The sequence below is a fragment of the Chiloscyllium plagiosum genome, chromosome 13 (genome assembly GCF_004010195.1).
Source record: "Chiloscyllium plagiosum isolate BGI_BamShark_2017 chromosome 13, ASM401019v2, whole genome shotgun sequence".
NCBI classification, from domain to species: Eukaryota; Metazoa; Chordata; class Chondrichthyes; order Orectolobiformes; family Hemiscylliidae; genus Chiloscyllium; species Chiloscyllium plagiosum.
The window spans coordinates 33955357-33976062 of record NC_057722.1 but is presented as its reverse complement, the minus strand read 5'-3'; the positions used below and the strand labels follow the sequence as shown (position 1 = coordinate 33976062).

The following is a 20706-nucleotide window of genomic DNA, read 5'->3' as shown; positions in this document are numbered from 1 at the left end:
GTTTCAGTTTGCTGCAAGTTACCGGGTGAGTGAAATCTGCTCAATTCTAATGTGCAGAGAGCACCTGCAAATGTATGATCCCTTTGTGCTCTGAAGCCCTTTCCCCGCGTCTCATTCGCTGAACCACTTTCCCACAGGACAACGATATCTGTTACATGCCATGTGAAATGGGAACTTTGTTTTTGTTTTTTCATAAATGTGCAGCTACCCGGAATTTGCAAATTGGTTTGGATGCGGATTTGCCAGCTAGAGTTTTATATGATGACCGGGGTTGGGGGCAGGGTGAGTCCAGGGCCAAATACTTACAAATTCTTAACCACGACTTCTTAGAATTGCAAAGGCACAATACTGCGAATGTTGGAAATCTGAAATAACAGAAAATGCTCAAGGAGATTGTGGTAACATCACTAAATAGTAAACCAGGGTCACAACTCATGCTGTGGGGACAGGGGGCCAAGGTGGAATTTAAGATCTATTAATACATCCGGAATGGAAAGCTAGTCCACAAAATTTTATGGATTGCCATAAAATCCCAGCTGTCTCCGTAATTTGCTATGGGGAGGGAATCGACAATCCTTATCCTAATCTGGCATACGGGTGACACCAGACAGCAATTTGGTTGACTTTTAAATGCTGTCTGAAATAATTGAGCAGACCACTTGGGTCTATGAAACTACTGTGAAGTTTCACAAAACCAAGGGAATGACGACTGCAAAATTCCGCAAAGTTCCTACTTATCACCCTTGTGCTAAAGTTGAGAAACTATCATAAAAGAGTCTGATGTTGTCATAACCGTACACATACTGACCAGAGCGCAACCATCGCCATCCCTGGTGTGTCCTATCCCACTGGCAGGACACATGCCCTGGAGGTGGTAATTGGGAGGGAGTTGTTCAGGAATCCTCAACATGGAGTCCAGGTTCCATTCAGTGTCATGGCACCAGGGAAGGAAACCACGTGCTGATTACTACATACCACCTCTACCATACACCCCTCATTCCAGCTACAGCTGATGAATCATTATTGCTCCATGTTGAACGCCAATGGGAGGAAGCAGGGAGGGTAGAAAGGGCACAGAATGCACTCTGAGTGAGGGACAACTTTGTTGCTACCCACTGATCAACTGACATAGTTGCTAGACTGGTCTGCAGCAGGTGGTGAGGGAAAAACATATTTGACCTCATCTTCACCATTCTACCTGTCACAAATCCTTCTGTCCCTCCACAACATCGTCAGAATAAGTAATACCACACAGTCCTTCCAGACACAAAGTCCCAATCTTCACATTGAGGATGCCTTTCTTCCTGTGCAGCCATATCATTATGCTAAATGGGATAGATTTCAAATGCAGATAGCAAATTAGAACTGGCAATCCCGGAGGAATTGTGGGCAACCGGCAACAATGGAAGTGTGTTCACACAATCTGTAAACTCATGGCGTGTAATATCCATCACTTTATCATTGCCGTCACGATGAGGTGTCAACTCTGATACAATGAAGGGGATCATGCCTCGAGCAGGACCAGGCACACCCGGAAATGAAGTGTCATTGTGATGAAGCTACAGCAAAGGACTATCTGCATGTCAACCTGCACCAACAGCACAGGAAAGACATAGCTAAACAATTCCTTAGTCAACAGATCCGTTCTAAGCCCAGTAGTCTTGCACCACTAGCTGTGAATGATGACAGCCAATTAAATAACTAACAGGAAGCAGAGGCTGTACAAAAAATGGGGGAGCCCAGCATTTCTGTACATAAGATGAAGTATTTGCAACTAACGTCAGCCAGCAGTGCTGAATGGATGACCCACCTTAGCCTCTTCCTGAGGTCCCCAGTGTCACAGATACCACTTTTCGGATAATTCAGTTCACTGCACATAATAGTGACCAATGTCTGAAGATACTAGATATGGGCCCTGAAATATTCTGGCAATAGCACTGAAGACTTGTGTTCCAGAATTAGCTGTGGTCGTTATCCTGTCACCAAGTCACCATTTATTTATGCGTGGAGAGTCCTTGGCATTGATCCAGCTCCCTCAGAGTCAGCTTTCAGAGTGAACAGAACCCCTGACATTCCTGTTTATATCTGTCAGCCAGGGTTCCCTAATTGGGATCAGATTAATAATCCCAGTCGGAGAACTCAGATTCTGAGATCCACCTGGCTGACCTCACTACAATCACAACATCCTTCCCCCTCTGAGTCCAAGGACATGGGTTGGTTCTTTTTTGGTAGATCCTTCTGGGGTGTTTAGCACCTGATGAAGTTCCTCCCACTCTGTCTTGGATATGGGTGGTGTATAAAGCTCGGTATCTCCCTTCTTGTGTCCAGAGCATCAGTGAAGATATTCATCCTCCTCTTCAAGTGGCAAAGGTGTTGAGGCATCAACATCTGCCACACCCATCTCAGATTCTGAGTTATTTTCAACCCTTGACGGAGAGGGAGAACCTACAGGTTCTGACAGATTTTCTGACTGTTCGAAGAAGCAGGGCACATTTGCAAGTTTGCAGCTTCCATACAGTCCATGAGCTTATTCAGGACTGTTGCACCTACTCAAACTTCATACATGGCTGGACCTGATCTCGCGTTGACCATGTCTCTTACCCATGAAGGACTATTCCCTGGTTTTCTACACCAAACTTCATCCTCTGAAGTAAATTGTCCCTCTTGCTTTGCAGAGTCTTATGTCCAACACATCTCTGATGCCGCTTAACCCTCCCCTCCCTAGGGTTCGGGACGATCTGATTTCACCAGGGACAGTATCTTCTCCCCATTTTAGCAATTTTACTGGAGCATGAGACCTGGTCAAATAATCAAATAGTAATCGGGACAGTTTGGTATCGACTGAAGCTGTTGGCTTGTTTCTTTAAGCCTGCCTTCAAAGCTTGGATTGCTCTTTCTGCCAGGCCATTTGACTTTAGGAAATATTCAAATTCCCTGCTGGTGAACAACAGCCCGTTATCTGTGACTAACACTTTCAGGAGTTTATATATTGCGAAAGATGTACACAGTTTTTCTATCATCATCCCCGTGTTTGATGAATGAACTCTATGTATGTCCAGCCATTTGAGTGGGTGTCCACAATTGACTAAAAACATTGAGCCTATGAAAGGCTCAGCATAGTCGACATGTGATTGAGTCCAGGCAGTCCACCTGGCTGACCTTGTTACAATCACTACAATACGATCGTTGGTAATCTCTCTGTGCATGGCAACAAGCCAACAACTCTCATCAGCGTCCATATCCCTGTATTACCAACCTTGCTGAAATCAAGGATTGCATCTATTGGGACCTCCATTTCTTGATTTCTGCTATGCCGAAGTTGGACAAGCTAATCATTCTTGGTGCTTTGTTACGACACAGGGTAAACTCCACCCCCCGCTTAATTTAAGCCAGCAACACAGAAAAAATTTATCCCCTGCAGTAGTTTGTGAAAATTCGAGAGACCAAGAGCTAGTTAAAGTAAAAAGTAACAACTTTATTTCTTCTAGTATAACAGAGAATAATTAACTAACAACTATTTACAACTCCTTTCTCTAACCTATCTTTTACTTTCCCCTTCTATAATACTAGTCTGATAAAACCCCCAATTAAGATTTACTAAATAATTCAAATTTCTAAACCAGCCAGCTATCGAATCTTCTCTTTATATCTTCCTCTGTAGATTTGCTCTCCAATTCAGTGTTGATGTTTTTTTCTGTGCAAACTCCTTCTCTCGACAGGTACCTCTCAGAGAGTTCTGACTAGCAGCCTACATCTGTTGGTTTTTTTGGCAGTTCTCTCCCAATTATTCAATTTCCCTGGTCTTATACCCCCAAAGCATCGGATTGTGTCATTGGCTTTTAAAATTGTCAATATACTCAATTCAAACTTGATTGGAGGATGGTATTTTGGGGTATAATTTAAACTAGTTGACCAAATTCAAATTTGTTTTGTCATCTCCAGGTAACCCAGCTAATCTAGCTGTTCAACCAAATGTTACATTATTAACATATTCAGAACACTCTGTGCTGTCAGGTATTTCTGCTAGCTTTTAACTCTCTTAAAGGTACAGTACCCCTTCCACCTACATAACAGCCTTGACTTTGTGTTACATCTATATGAGTTAACAACATGAAACAACTTGCCCCTTTGAGCCAGCCCTGCACTTCAATGAGGGCACTGATCTGATTACTGCACATTTCAACCTGTCCCTGATATCCTTTTATCCCTTGCTTATCACCAATCTAGCTATCTCTACCTTAAAAATATTCAAGGACCTGTTTCCACTGCCCTTTTGCGAAAGGGAGTTCCACAGACACATGACTCTCTGTGACTTAAATGAACCAGTCTGACTCAAGGTTGGAATACAGACAGACTCTAACCTCATTGTCTGAGCTGAGATGTCACCTTTTTATTAAAATCTGAAGTGATCTTGGGAATGTGAATTGAAAGAAGGTCTTGAATTTACATATCAATGAATCGAAACCTGCAACCCATTCTAAGTGATTAAAGACTTAACAGCAATCTAAACTTGTTCAATACATTGCGTCAGTTGCATGTTACTTTGATCTTTTACTCTAAATTCTGTGTCATATGATCCTGCCTCAGTAGCTACCTGATGAAGGAGCAGCGCTCTGAAAGCTTGTACTTCCAAATAAACCTGTTGGACTACAACCTGGCGTTGTGTACTTTTTAACTTTGTCCATCCCAATCCAACGTTGGCACCTCCACATCATGAATTGAACAGGGCTGCATGCTAGTGACCAACACTCTTCAGCATATCTTTCTCCATCAGGCTGTCTGATGTCTCTTGTGGTATTGATCCTGGCATCAAAACCGGATACAGGTGTATTGTGTGAATGGGGAGCTGCTCAATCTGAAACAACTCCAGGCTCACACCAAGATCTCCCAATAATGTGCTTTACGATTTCTTATTCGGAATGACTGTGCTGTAGCCACAGGTTCAGAGCTGGCGTGTTCATGTAGCACAGACCTTCTGGTGTATGCAGCAATGTCAGTTTTATGATCAGCACAAAGAAAACTGTAGTGACACTCTCCCTCCTTTAGGAAAATCCTATCTCAAGCCCAATGACCGGTCCATGACCAGAAATTGTCAGCAGTGGACAACACTTGGCTACACATTGTTTTGATCTGTCTTTGTTGATACACTACACATTCAAGAATTGCGAAAGAAGTGCAGTCTTTAGCAGTATTTAAACATCATTCTGAAAATGCAGAGGTATAAGTCTGTCAAACTGAAAATCGATAAAGCAATAATCATGCCCAGTCTGCTTTACACATGCGGCACCTGGACCAGAGTTACATCAAGAAACTCAAATGTCCTGAAGATCAGGTGGCAGGGCAAAATACCAGTCTTTGAAGGGCTCAGCTGAGGTACTGTGTCAACCAACTGAATCATATTGAGACAGTTATAATTGAACATAGGTGAGCATGTTGCCAGAATGTCTGACTTTCACTTCTATAGCATCTTGAGTCAAGAGTGCGTTCTCATGGTGTTTGCGCAGAGCTCTTCAAGGACACTCTGAGAACTTGTCTTTGGAGTTTGATGATGACTTCAAATCCAAGGAGAAGCTTAGCCTGGATCTTTGCATCTGGTACAACCAAATAAAGGACAGTAAGCTCTCTTTTGAAAGAAAATGTACATTAGAAGCAGAAATAAAACTCAACAGAGCAGGTCATTAGCTGGCAAACCTTCCAAACCCAATTGTCTACATTATGTTGGCCTATTTGCAGGAGAGCCTTTCAAGCACATGCTAGTACTAGCAGTCACCTAGGTACCCAGGGGGACCCCATCAAGCACCTCAGATGGTGAACAGCAACAAACCTTTGCATTTTATGCTGATTGGACTGCAAATTGTACTGAATCTGCTGGAAATCATGAGTAGACAGGCAGGTGGCTGGAAGAACACAGCAAGCCAGGCAGCATCAGGAGGTGGAGAAGTCGACGTTTCGGGTGAACCCTTCTTCAGGACTCCGAGTACCAGGATTTCTGGTGCCTTCTCCCAAAAAAAATCAAAGGAGGCACAAGTCCATTGAATTTAGATAATTCTAGAAATGTAATAAACAAAATTGTACAGTAATCAGACTAAATATTCATACTCTTAATTAAAAACTTCAGAAGGATTTAAAAGATGCAATGTGAATACTAAAACCATGATCAGTGAAAATCAGGTATGCATTTCATGAACGTAACATGATGTCTATTTTTCTGTTAAAAGCCGACTGCAGTGAATCTCGATAGCTTGAAGAATGTCAGCTCAGTTGCGGGCTAGCTCTACGAACTCTGAAGATGAGCTGGAATTTGGAACACTTGATTCAAGTTCTGATAAAATGGAAACATTTAAAAAAGTTCCGGATCAGCTAGAAAACCGACTCAGCGTCAAAGATATAATGAAAATACAGAAGGCTTTCATGGTAGGTTTATACAGTTATGCTGCATATTGGCCCTGAAGTTAATAATCAATCTTATAATCAACTGGATTATGTGCGTGTCCAGATTAGAGCTATGTGCAAAGTGTATCTAATTTTTGTATCATGTATGTTTTTGCATGGAGGCAAATAAGTTGATTGATGGAATCATGAAGTAGATAACAATGAGTTTCATTTTTGTTGTGCTTCTGTATATAAAAAAAACAGCATTTCAAGATGTTTCACGCAATCTGGTCTCCGCATAGTCAGAGATGGTACATACCCTGGAGAATGCACAGAGGGTTCAAGTTGATAAACAGTAATTGTCTGAGAACATGAGAGTGTAGACAATACCTGGCATCTGAAACCTTCTGAAAAAATCCACAGCCCTGTATTAAAGTTGAAGACCTCAGAGGGTTCAGGACTGATATATAGTTATAGTCATTAGCTAAGACTCCTGACTCCCCAAAGCTACAAGGCACAAGTCAGGAGTGTGATAGACTAAATTCCAACAGCACTCAAGAAGTTTGACACCATCCAGGACAATGATGTGTATATAGTGCCCGCTTGATTGGCACTATATACACAAGCATCCACTCCTTCCACCACCGATGCTCAGTAGCAGCAGTGTGTCCTATCCATAAGATACACTGCAGAAATCCTCAGATAACACCTTCCAAACCTGCAAAGCCTTCCATTCAGAAGTACAAGGCAGAAGAAAAATGGGAACACCACTATTTTCAAGTTCCCCTCTAAGCCACTCACCAGCTTGGCTTGAAAATATATCGCAATTCCTTCACTGTTGCTGGGTCAAAATGTTTTGACCACACCTCACCTCGGATTTGGACCTGACTTGATACTATTGCCCACTCCTTGGTTCATCATCCCCACTCATTTGCTTTGGACCTGACTTGATTCCATTCCATTCCTCCATCCCAAAACCACAGACCCAACCAGACTTGACCTAATAGCCCACAGCTCCCATCTATTTCAACCTACCCTAAACACTCACTTGTCAATCTACTGCCACTATACCTGGCACCTTATCCCTCACTCAATGGGCACCCTAACTCCCACCCACCTGCCACTCTACACCCTCTCCCACTTATTTTGTACATTGAATTTCTCTCAGCATCTGTTAAAATGACTTAGGCCCTTTAAAACTTGGAACCTGGCAGCTCATGATGATAAAATGGGGCTTAGTTTCAATGCCAATCCACTCTACTGCTGGCTGCATTGATTCCTGGCTTGGACAATTACTTTACCTGGGATGGTTCCTAGTGTGGACATCACATGAGTACTCCTCAAAAGATGAGAATGTATACTTTTGTCTGATCAGGTTTGAGAATAGAGTTTTTGACCCAGATCAGAAGATTATGGAATCCCTACAGTGTGGAAATAGGCCAGTTGGCCCATTGAGTCCAGACTGACCCTCTGAAGATCATTCCATCCAGACACACCTCCTACCCTATCCCGGTAATCCTGCATTTCCCATGGTCAATACACCTAACCTGTACATTTTTGGACTGTGGGAAGAAACTGGAGCACTCAGAGGAAATCCACACAGACATAGGGAGAATGTGCAAAGTGTACACAGACAGTTGCCCAAGGGTGGAATCGAATCTGGGTTCTTGGCACTGTGAGGTAGCAATGCTAACCACTGAGCCACTGTATTTCCCCATTTTTTAAATAAGTTTTGGAGGTGCCCCTAGATGCCGCCAGTAGAGAGAGTGCGAACTTGGAAGGGGAAAATGCAAAGAGAACGAGAGACAAAGGAATATAATATTAGAAACATATAAGTGTAGAAGACTGATCTGTAGAGGGGAAGTGAAAGTGACTGCCCTTGGCATCAAGACTGCATTTGAGGGCATTTATCTATATCCACATAAATAGGAAGATAAGATTTAGGGTTCACAGTTTATCTGTGGAGTGACACATCTAATTATAAAATGTTCTTGAGGGCCTGCTTGGATAATATGCTTAATGGCAATATGACACTCAAAACTACTCTAACTCCAGTTCATTTCTGTAAATTTATTAAAGTCAATGCTTGTTAAGATTGAATTGTGCTGAAGCAGTGATTTTTTAATACTGTTTTATCCCTGTGGTCGTTCGAGACCAATTCTATTTTTCTATTTATGATAATGCTTATCGTCTCACTGTGTGGAAAATATAGATTGTACTTCAAAAAAAAACTTAGTTGCAGTGTTCATAAATTTGTTAATATTTGTTTTTATAAAATGCTAATGACATATTCCCAGTCCACACAACATTGAAATTGCTTTAATGTTTGTGTACTGCTCATGAAGTAGTACTTTGAAATGCAATGTAAATAGTGTATAATTATCATTGACTTAAAATGATTATATCCAGGTCTAATTGTAAAGACTTTACTTCATTTTATATCATTTCCACTTATAGACACCAAATTTTGAAGAATTTGTTGCACTTAATAGGAAGAGCTTTATTGACAATATGTTCATAGCTCTTGGATATGGCATTGAAGAAGAGTATGGAGCTCTGTTTGACAGAATTGACGTAGCGCGAGATGGCTTTGTTGACTGGAACAAAGTGACAACATTCATGCTGTTAGAACTTTACGAAAACGACGAGAGAACAAAATCATCACTTGTTCCTCAGTGGAAAGAAATCAAATTTCTTCCAGCCCACCATAAGGAACCTATTCAAAGTATAGTCTACCTGAAGAATTCACATCGCTACCTGAGTTTGAGTAAGGAAGGTTGGATGAATGTTTGGGGTGAGAATTTGAGGCTACAGCAAACTCTACGAGTTGCCACAGATTCCGTAAGATTGCGGGATCTCTGGGTTACAAGTATGGTCTCCATGACAAATGTAAATAAGGTAGGATTTCACTTCTGGAATTCTATGCTATTTTTCAATCAGTTCAGTAGGCAGGTAAGTCAGCCACACTCAGGAATTTTTTGAAGCTTCAAGCAGTCCCCACTAGTATTATCAGTAATATTAGGCTCCAACACGAGTGAGTCTGACTGTTTCCATGGACAGAATGGTGGAACCAGCAGAATGCTCAATGGCTACCAAAATGCTTCTTAAATATATGTTTGTATAAGATATTACTCTAATCCAACTGCTTCTGATTTAGATACCTCTGATTTAACATTCAGTTTAAACAACATTAATTTCAGCAGTATTTATTCATCCTTAAACAGGTACTAAATCATGACACAGTGTGAGCAGGGTCCACTATCCCTCCTTCACATTCTTGGCAATTCTCCTCCAGCTCAGTGGGATTGTTGCAGATCATTTCGTTCTCACCTTTCATCAAAGAATTTCTTGCTATAGCTTCCCAATTTGCTGTTATTTTTTGAGTCACCCAATGATTTGTTCTTTTTCTGTTTGTTGTTATATACTAGCCCTAGGAGATATTGTTTGTAGACATAGGGATGAATCTTGCATATTTTGGCGATGTGTCAATTTTGGGGAGTTTCATGTAGGTTTCCTAATGTGAGCCCTGGTGATTTAGCTCATGCAAATCTCCACTGCTCACTTATTGGTTATCCATCCTGTCTCCACAGTACCACTCTTGTGCATGTTTGTGGCTAACAGGGACAAAGATGCTTATTTATGTCATGCATACCATATTTAAATCTGAACTGCATCATTTTAAACACTGCAAGCCAGGAACTGCACTTACAGAGTGGGTGTACAATTAGAAAGGAATGGCTGAGGCAAGGATGGTCGAACTCCACTTGTTCAACAGGGACCTGTGGGTCAGATAGTGGAAAGGAGGGCCCCAGGTCTAACAAAGGAGATCATGGCATACTGTCGGCCTGGTCTGAAGTAACCAACCAGGTCAGTGCAATGTCAGTGGTCTGGACGAACATACAACAATGCTGCAAAGTGATTAATGACCTTCTGCAACTTGTAAGAATAAGTACCACCATCTTGTTTCTGCTACCTCACACTTACTTTAACTGCCACTGCACCCACCTCAGGCCAAGGAACATGCTCGAGCAGATTCAGCTCTCCCACTCTCACAGCTCCACACAATGTCTTCCCTCAATGGCTCTCACTCACCCATCCCAGCCAAAACTACCAAGCCTTTCAACCTTCTGCCCTTCCTAATCACTCATCTCACCATGTTTGCCCCATTTACACGAGCACTAACAGCTCTTTCAGCCACTTTCATCTCACTGCCTCCCTTCCTTCATCTCATTGTAGGAGGGCCAAGAATGGGTGGCATGGTGTCTGACATTCATCTCGTCACCTCGCCTGGTAACCAAGGGCTACACTGCACTTCTCTCCCATTACCAGCATGTGGAAACGAATCTTAATGTGCTTGAATTTCTGTCCTCATTACATATCTCATTCTCTTTCATCAGGAACCAATAATACCCACTCAGCTCAGAGACTAGAACCTCCTCTGGACATCAGCTCCTCCCCCCATTCTGGGGAAGAAGCCACAGATCCCATATCAAGGCTTTCTCCTTCCCCCTGCACCAGCTCAGAGACTTTCACCTCAGTGCACTCGCTTTCTCGGTTAGACTCAGAAGCACAATCTGGTGATCACATCACTGGCACTATCTCTGCAGCTGGTTGAGTAAGAAATCCTCCAGGTCATTGGGCTCTCAGAGACTGGCAGATACTAGGTGCCTGCTCACTCCCAGGCAGGAGAGGATTCCATAGCGTCAGCCATTAATAACTTTGTGAACACGTGCTAGCAAGCACAGGAGCAGCAGGCAGGTCGGCCAGTCACACTCAGGAAATTGGATTGAAGCTTCACGCAGCCCCCACCAGTATTCTCAGTAGTATTCTGCTCCAGCATGAGTGGGTCTGACTGTCTCCACAGACAGGATGGTGGATCCAGCAGAATGCGCAATGGCTTCCAGAAACGTACACACCTCAACCACACCCCAGGTAGCTCTTCCTCTCAGGGATATGGAGTGGTGTCAGTAACATACATGGTGAAAGTGAATACTGCAGATGCTGGAGATCAGAGTCAAGAGTGTGGTGCTGGAAAAACACAGACGTCAGGCAGCATCCGTGGAGCAGGAAAAACCCTTCCTGATGAAGGGATCTTGCCTGAAACGTCAATTTTCCTACTCCGCAGATGCTACCTGGTTCACTGTGCTTTTCCAGCACCATACTTTTGACCCCAGTCACATACATGCCCTGCAATGTCTCCTCACAGTACACTCCAGTGTTGCCCATCCTCTGCACCTCCATCTTGCCCTTTGATAACCCTCAACCCTGTGGATGTTGTATCAAATGTATGGCATGTCTGCAGCTGTCAATATGTCTGGATCCTCCAGCTACAAACATCTCTGGGGACTTCTGCCTGAGTTTTTAAGACTAACCAGCTCCACTCTCAGGTCCACCCCAGCTGAAGAACACAGGACTGCACCTAGATGTAGTGGGAGAATAAGGGAAAATCAAACCTTCTGATGGCACTTAGGTGATGTGGGTGACAATTCATTATAAATAGGATATCACATCTGTAAATTTATACTTTAAATCATGACCTTACTAATCGACTGTCATTTTAGCAGTAGGACTAAACTCAAATGACTGAAGCTAATCTTCCTTAATAACATCCTATGTTAAAACCTTGTCTGAAGGAATGCTACTCTGTCCTTAACACCCATTGAGTATGTTATCATTCTTGAATGTGGAAACATCAGATTTGTGAAGTCTTCAAATGGATGTTCACTTTTATTATGCAACAGGAAAAGTGAAGGGAAAAAAATAACTAAAATAGCTGCATGTGTTTTTGGGTCTAAACAGGGGTTGCTTGTCTTTGGAGCTTTTGATGTAAAACCAATTGTGCCTGCAATGGCTCTTCAAATGAGTATTGAGCAACTTGCTAAAGTTTCCTTGAAATAGCCTTTTAAACCTGTGATTACTCCCTGCTGGTGGGATAAAGGCAGTAGACATATGGAAAGCTATCTTCACTTGAAATAGTGCTATTTCTTCACCATTTTTGCGTCAAAAGTCTGGAACTTCCTAATAAGACTATGGTGTACCGACAACATCAGTTCAAGATGGTGGCTAACCACCTCCATCTCTGGAAAATTTTGCAACAGGTAATAACTCTTTGGCATTGCCAGTGATGCTTACACCTTAATAAAGATCGGAATGGCCAAAGCAATTGCCCTGAATACGTGATTAGCTCCTGAGAAACCTTAATCAGTTCTGATCATTTGCTTGTGCTTTATTTCTCTCTGTCAATTAGTTTGTACTGAAGCAACCTAGAAGAACCTTTCCTTTCAGGTGATTATGAAGCCTGTATAATTTTTAAAAATGTTCTAGAATGCTGTCAAATGTCTTCTTTCTTGCTACCAATTCCATCTCCCCTCTCTAGCCACTGTCTGTAGCTCAACCAAACATTTTGCAACCCCAGTGCCCCATTTCTAGATGAGTTGTGCTTCTGACCCTGTAGCTCCTTCTTCACCAAAACTTCGGACTCCCATCTCCTCCGTTGTCTCATCTCATCTTTTGCTGGAGCCTGCGTTAATATTTTTAGTTGATCCATGGTCTCTTGCATCTCCCTATTGAATCTTTTCTGTACCTTCCCCACTGCCTTCCAATTTCTATAAAAATGTCATACACCCAAAACAATATTTTAAGCCTTTTTATGACTTTTAATGCCTTTTGATTAGCATCACCTATGTTTGCTTCCAGAGGATGCACATTTTAAGAATTTAGTAATCACTTTAACTAGTTTCATTAACTTGTCGTTCCAATTTTAAATATTTATGTGTCAACCCCACATTACTTGGAGCATGAATGGCTGCATGCAACAGGCTGCTATGTTTGCTTGAAGACTAGAAGTAATTGCATGTCAAAAATACAATTATTTGCATTAGTTTCAGATGTAACACAATTGTTAAACTCTGTATCAAGTTTTGAAACTCTGATTAAGTAGAGTCATAGAGTTACAGAGTCATATGGCATGGAAGCAGACTCTTTGGTCCAACCAGTCCATGGCGAACATAATCCCAAACTAATTCCTCCTGCCTGCACCTGGACCATATCCCAATAGGAATACATAAATTCCTATTCATGTATTTATCTAAGTGTCTTTAAAACATTGTAACTGTGCCTGCACCCACCACTTCCTCAGGGAGTTCATTCTAAACATGAATGACCCTCTGTGTAAAAATTGAGCCTCTCATGTCTTTTTGAAATCTGACTCCTCTTACCTTAATGCAGCAAAAAATAACAATTTTCTGTGTTCATTTTTTTTAAAGGTGGCAGTTGCATTTACAAGTAAGGAGATTTGCTTTTATGACCTTAATTCCAAAGATGAATTTTTCTGTCAATATAAACTTCATGGAATATGCAACACTCTGATTTCCATGCACTATTGGTTTAACTCAAAAGATGGAAATGAAGCAGTTCTCACCTTTGGTGACGTTTGTGGGGAGGTAATTTATGATAAGCACAAAAATAAATTCTGGGAATTTTGCATTGTCTTAAGTGTAATCATCAATTAACTCAAGTCAATACAGTGTGAAAATTTCAAAGTGTATGTTTGTTTATGATTATCTTGTCAAGGGACCTTATTTGCATCCATTTGAATTTCATTAAGCTAAAATAAATATTGCTGCGTAGAAACACAAAGACAAAATGTAGCGACAGTTCTGTCATATAAAGATTGGGACAAAAATTACACATCCTGGTGCTGTCCAGTGCCTGGGCACTGCTTGTACACCGCAGCATCACCCTCAACCTGAACATTGGTTATTAGGCCCCTTCCCCCTCTGGACCCACCTTGGGCCCGACCACCAAGTAATGTCACACTTCAGGCTGTTATCATATTAACTCAATTGAAATTCCTGTCTTTATATATATAAAATCCATGAGTATAATCGATCTAGTAAATTTATTTTAAATGTACTGCTGTTTATTAGTTTTGATTTCTTCAGCACTACAGGTCACTGTGCCCCAGCCACCATTTCTCCAGTTCACTCTGATTCCCTTTTCAACATAAATGCAGTTTTATTTTATCCAGTCAAGATTGTGAATGTTCACTTTATTCATCAGTTCAAAATCAAAATTTGAGGAAAAACTGAATTTTAGCAAACGGAATATTAGTTTGAGAAGAAGTACAGGTAGTTCTTCTGTAACACGATGGTTGTGTTCTTGTGCAGCCCCGCATAACAGAAAAATTGCTCTTTAGCAACAGTGTTTAAAGTGTTGGCGATGTAATCACGTTACAGCCAACAGGTTTTAAAAGTTTATGCTTTCAAAACAATGTCCCCAAATCATCAATTGTGTTACAGAGAATTTGTGTTAAGAAAGCATGCGTTATAGCAGAATGAGCTGTAGTTTTAACAAGTCTGTGGTCTTTTCAACCACTCATTTTCAATATTGGTAAGCAGCAGGTCGCAACCATCTCAGTACTGGGATTAAGGATTCTAGCTGCATTTTTATCTAGGTGGCTGAGTTTTCATATATATGGCTGAGTACAGAGTAATGCAAAACCATCAGTAAATCTCAATGATGCCAGCCTGCACCACTTCAAAGATATACCAGTTTTAATGAAGTACCTGTAGTGTAAAACAGACATTACTATCTTTGCTGTATATAATTAACATGAAAATGTCATTTTCTCTATTATCATGTTGTTTCTCAAGTTATTATCCTCTATTCAATTACGTTCATCATCTTGACATTTGAATGATATTCAACTATTTACAAGCCATGCAAATATTTTAAAACATTTAAAATATTTTAAATTCTAGTTTACTTTTTTTAACTTCATATCGATGTGTCATGTATGGTATAACTCTGGGGAAATACAATTAGGCAAGGAATATGCACCTACCTTAAGTAGTTTGTTAGCTCAAAGTTCATTAGTTTTACTGCAACTGTCATTGTAGAATTGTGTAAAGGGTATTTTATAGAATCTTTGGGATATCCAACTAATGTTTCATCTTTGAAGTGTTCTTTGAAGAGCCAGTTGTCTTCTTATATTTATTAATGTCAGAAACTATCCAGTCTTTAGTTATCAGGGAGTAGAACTCCTTCTCTCAATGCATGTGTACACAAAGCTCCAATTAATTTGGCTACAAAAAACAACAGTAAGTACACTATATAAACTGGGACTGTCGTCCTGCATTGTTTTGGAAGGAGCCATGCATTACGTAACTGGGTTCAAATATAGTACACAATACAAAAGAGAACACTTTTAAAAAATGAAGCATCAACAATTCAATGAGATAGGTTATAGAAAATTGCATCATAAGTGAAAAAGTGAAATTCGTTGATTTTCTAAACTGAGTAAATGATAATGGACAATGTGATCTTCGATAAGAATCTGTTTTGTTTTTGTTATAATAGTTTCAATGAGTTGCGTTACACATTCAGGGAGATTTCTAATAATTCTTGTGTTATTGAACCTTTGTGGTCACCTTCCCAGTGATTCTTGTCTTCCCTACACCAAATGTTAAAACTTTTACCAGTACATTGTGGAAAATGTATAATGCCTTTTTCGCTCTTGCAGGTCAATGCTATTTGCTTTATCACAGCATTAATTTCACTTTTCGAAAGACAAGCCAATTCAACAGATGAGCAAGAGGCCACTGTAGCTATTACTTGGCAAGAGTTGGTTAAAGGAAACCACAAATGCTGTTTCACTTTACAACACAAAGAACACAATGAAGAATGGGTCAGACAAGGTATATAAACTTTGGCACATTTCCACAATCCAGGCTAAATTGTACTAGTTTTATGATGTGAAGATGTAGTTCATGTTTTCATTCAAACTATTTGCATCATTACAAACATAAAGTTGCCCATGAACCAACACCATCAAATGGACGTTTTCCCCTTGATTGAAGAATATCTCTTTATATCTTAAAAAGTGTCAATCTGTTGCAGTTTTATTAATGCAGCTGAAAATGAGTGCATCATCATAGAAGCATTTTTAGTAAGAGTGGCTGGTCTATCCAGAGCAACCTGAAGTGAAATTCTAAAAGTGAGTTAAACAAAAATATATCAATGTATTTTGCATTTGCATTGATGTGGACTGGTCAGGTATTTAGTACATTATTGATGAGCATTAACTGTGTTTGAAAATCTTGGGTCTTTTGCAATAGTTTGGCTAATTGCAGGTGAATTCACTGGAAAAACCCAACCCACAATCTAGTGAGAACTCTGCTCAAAGTTGATGGTCTCAAAATTATATTGCATAACATCTATATATTCAGCTCTGTCGTATCATTTTGCTCATATGTGCACAATTCTAGAGTGGCATTTTTGGGCAGATTGTTAGAGTAGCCATTTGGCGTATGCTCACCTCACATATGCAGAGTAGGCACTTTAACCTTACATCTGAGCATGGCCATAATACTCCAAGCTTCAAACAACTCGGGGTTGGTACCAGATGAGTTGAGAGTTATAATATTATACTTTGTCAAAAAATGATAGTGAAGAATCATCTAACAACTACAGTTTTCTCTCAGTGGTAGGGATGCTTTGAAAAATGATATTTTGGGACAAGTATGTAGTAATTTGGAAAATGCTGCTAAACCTTGTTCAAATGCATCATCAAAGTCATTTTATACTGCCCTGGCAACAGTCATGATGTTATTATTCCACTCCAGACCACTGCATCATCAGTATTTAAGCTCAGTTGTTGGGCACTAAGGATTACCAATTCACCTCCTGTCATTGAACAGATCGTTGGAGTGCTTAAACAGCCCTTTCTTTGCCTCTACTGCAGTGGTGGTGCCCTGCACTGCTCTCTACAGCACAGCACAGAATTGATCATGGTATGCTGCCTCACATCAGCATCAGGAAGGCACAGTTTCCTGTTCAACAGTCTCATATCTTGCCTTGCCTTGGAATCTATTGTCTTTTGTTGGATTAGGATTAGGGTTAGGGTTGAGATTATAGGAATAGATGGTACAAGAAATGAAAACAAAGTAAATTGTTATTTAATGGAGTGACTTTCTGAAGTTAAAGTTAGAACACAGTTGACTGGGAACTATTGTTTGGCTCATGATTTACTCACCTGGGAATGTCTAATGTTGATATTAGGTAAGAAAAAAGCACAAAATGTTCAATGTAAATGTAAAAGTATTGCCTGCATATAAAACTCTAGTTTTAAAAACCAAAGCGAATAATTAATCTCAACCTCTGCCTGAAGTTCCAATTATTACCAATGACAGACCTCAGCCAATTTTATTTATGTCATGTTATCAAGAAACAACTGAAGACTCTGGCCACATCAAAGCTATGAGTTCTGACTATATCCAGGTATATTATTTGAAAACTTGTGCTTCAGAACTAACTATGTCCCTGTGTGGGTGGGGTTGTGGTGGGACCTGTCCCCTGTTTAGAGTCATTACTAGACAATAGAAGGTTGTTGTTGGAGGCCAATCATCACATCCCTGGGACATAACAGAAGTTCCTCAAAATCCTTCACCCAGTCATTTTCAATTGTGTCGTCAGTGACTTTTCTTTGAACATAAGGTCAGAAGTAGCATACGTATTGATAAACATACAGCGTATAAGAGCTTTGCAATTTCTCACATACTACAGTAGTCCCTGCCAGAGTGCAGCAAAGCCTGAATATCATTCAGGTAATTGGCATGTAACTTCTGTGCCACACGAATACCAGTAATGAGAGCTCCAAAATGAGAGAATCTAGCCATATCTCCTTAGTGTTCAACGGTTTTGCCATTACTAAATTCTACCACCAGCAGCATCCTGGGATTTGCAATTGATCAGAAACTGAACTGGATAAATTTGGCAAAACAAATAGGTCAAAGGCTGGGAATTCTGTGTGAGAAAGTCATTTCCACATTCCTCAACGGGTAGAAGTTAACATTGTGATGGAATAATCTGTTCTTGTCTGGATAAGCACAGCTCCAACAATTCACAAGAAGCTCAATCATCCAAGGTAAGAAAGCCCCACATGATCAGTACTTTACCCACTACTCGAAACATTTGCTGCCTTCATCTCCAATGCACAGTGTGTACAATCTGCAACAAAAACAGAAATTGCTGGAAAAGCTCAGCAGATCTGGCAACACCTGAGCAGAAATCAGAGTTAAAGTTTCAGATTCAGTGACCCCTCCTCAGAACTGATGGCAGCTAGGAAAATGTTGGTTTTTGTGCAGAAGATAGGATGGGGTGAGAGGGTAAGGAGTGAGCGATAGGTGGGGATAGAGCCCAAAGAGAGAAAACAGTTGGACAGAAAAAGGAGTGGATAAAGATCAGGGCGAGGAGGGTAAATAGCTTTTAATGGAGACTGTTAGTGGCTAACAGTAGGTTATATGTAATAGCAGAGTAGTGTCGTAAGGTTTGGTGGGGTGGCGTGGGGACTGGGGCTGGGACATAGGAGAGTGCAAGCCCTGAAGTCATTGAACTTGATTTGAGTCCTAAAGGCTGCAGGGACCCCAAGCGGAAAATGAAATGTTCTTCCAGCTTACACTGAACTTCACTAGAGGACTGCAGCAAACCAGGGAAAAGGGTGGTATGTTGAAGTGCCAGACGTGCTGAGCTTTTCCAGCAGCTTCTGTTTTTGTTTCTGATTTACAGCATTCGCAGTTCTTTCGGTTTGTAAAATATACAAGATGCATTGCAGCAACTCACCAAGGTTCATTTGAGAGAGCCTTTCAAATCCATGACAGCCACCCAAAAGAGTATGTTCCTACTGTTACAGACTTCATTAGTAAGTGTGTAGAAGGCTGTGTGCCGAAGAAGTTAATCTGAATGCTCCTCAACTGGAAATGATGGATGACCTGGGAGATCCACTCCCTACTGAAGTCCAGGTCTGAGGCATTCAAGTCGGGCATGCCTGACCTATATATGAAATTCAGGTCTGACCCCGGTAAGGCCACCAGCGATGCCTAGAGGCAATTTCAAAGTAAACTTGAGACAAAACTAACCACACAGAAACCCATCATTTGTGGCATGGCTTACACAACCTAACAAGTTACAAAGCAAAATCAAACAGATCGTTAGGGAATAACACACCTTGAACTGAAAAGCTCAACAAATCCTATGCTTGCTTTAAACAGAAGGTCAGTGAAACGATGTCACCTATCCCAAAAGCCTCAGATGCACCTACATTCACAGTCACTGCTGCAGATGTTAGACCAGCCTTCTTGAGCATTATCCCACAGAAAGCAACTGCCCTGGTTGGGGTCCCTTGTTGTGCACTCAGATCCTGCGCAGACCTGCTGACGGGAGTATTTGCAGACATCTTTAACCTCACCTTATTATGATCTGAAGTCCCCAATTGCTTCAAGAAGACCACCATGATCCCAATGCCAAAGAAAAACCATGCAGCATGCCTCAATAACTGCCACCTGATGGCTCTGACCTCCATCATTATGACAAACTTCAGGAGGTTAGTTGTGGCTCACATCAGCTCCAGCCTACCACATTGTCTTGTTCCTTTGCAATTCGTCTTCTGGCGCAAGAGACTGTCATCATCTCCCTGGCCCTTCACCCGTCCCTGGAACATCTAGATAACAAAGATACTTATGTCAGGCTTCTAATTATTGACTACAATTCTGCCTTCAACACCATAATTCACAACAAAGCCATCTCCAAACTCCAACACGTGGGTCTCAGCTCCCCCTCTGTAACTGGATCCTAAGTTTCCTGACCCATTGACCGCATTCAGTCAGAATAGGCAACAACATCTCTTTCACTACAAATTTTAACACCAGTGCCTTGCAAGGGTGCGTACTCAGCCTCCCAATATACTTGTTATAATGTCACGACTGTGTGCCCAAATTCCACCCCAACACCATTTGCATGTTTGCAGACGGCACCACCATCGTAGTTAGATATCAAATAACAAAGAGACAGAATACAGGAAAAAGATTATGTACTTAGTGGCACGGTGTAAAGATAACAATCTCTCCATCAGCATCAGCAAAATGAAGGAACTGGTCAATGACTTCAGGAAGCAGATTGGAGGGCACACCCTTGCCTGCATCAATGGTGCTGAGGTGGGTATGGTCAAGGACGTCAAGTTCCTGGGAGTGATGATCACCAACAATCTGTCCTTGTCCAGTCATGGCAATGCAATGGTCAAGAAAGCACGTCAACATCTTTACTTCCTCAGGAGGCTAAGGAAATTTAGTATGTCCACAAAGACGCTTACCAATTTTTATAGATACACCATGGAAAGCATCCAATTTGGATGCATCATAGCATGCTATGGCATCTGCTGTTCCCAAGAGCATAAGAAACTAAGAGAAATGTGAACACAGCCCAGTCTACCATGCAAACCAGCTTTCCCTCCATTGACTCCATCTATACTTCCCGCTACCACAGGAAAACAGTGAACAT

At 41.1% G+C, this 20706-nt stretch overlaps 1 protein-coding gene across 1 annotated transcript in view; it reads left to right on the top strand.

Annotated features, from left to right (window-relative positions):
- The window catches only part of LOC122556371 (WD repeat-containing protein 49-like), a 51356-nt gene that overhangs the window by 4426 nt on the left and 26224 nt on the right, over positions 1-20706 (top strand). The window contains exons 2-5 of the mRNA XM_043703006.1: positions 6219-6414; positions 8830-9270; positions 13638-13814; positions 15896-16070. Of these exons, the coding sequence (XP_043558941.1) occupies positions 6250-6414; positions 8830-9270; positions 13638-13814; positions 15896-16070 (958 nt within the window). The 5' untranslated portion in view covers positions 6219-6249. The remainder of the gene's footprint in view (positions 1-6218; positions 6415-8829; positions 9271-13637; positions 13815-15895; positions 16071-20706) is intronic.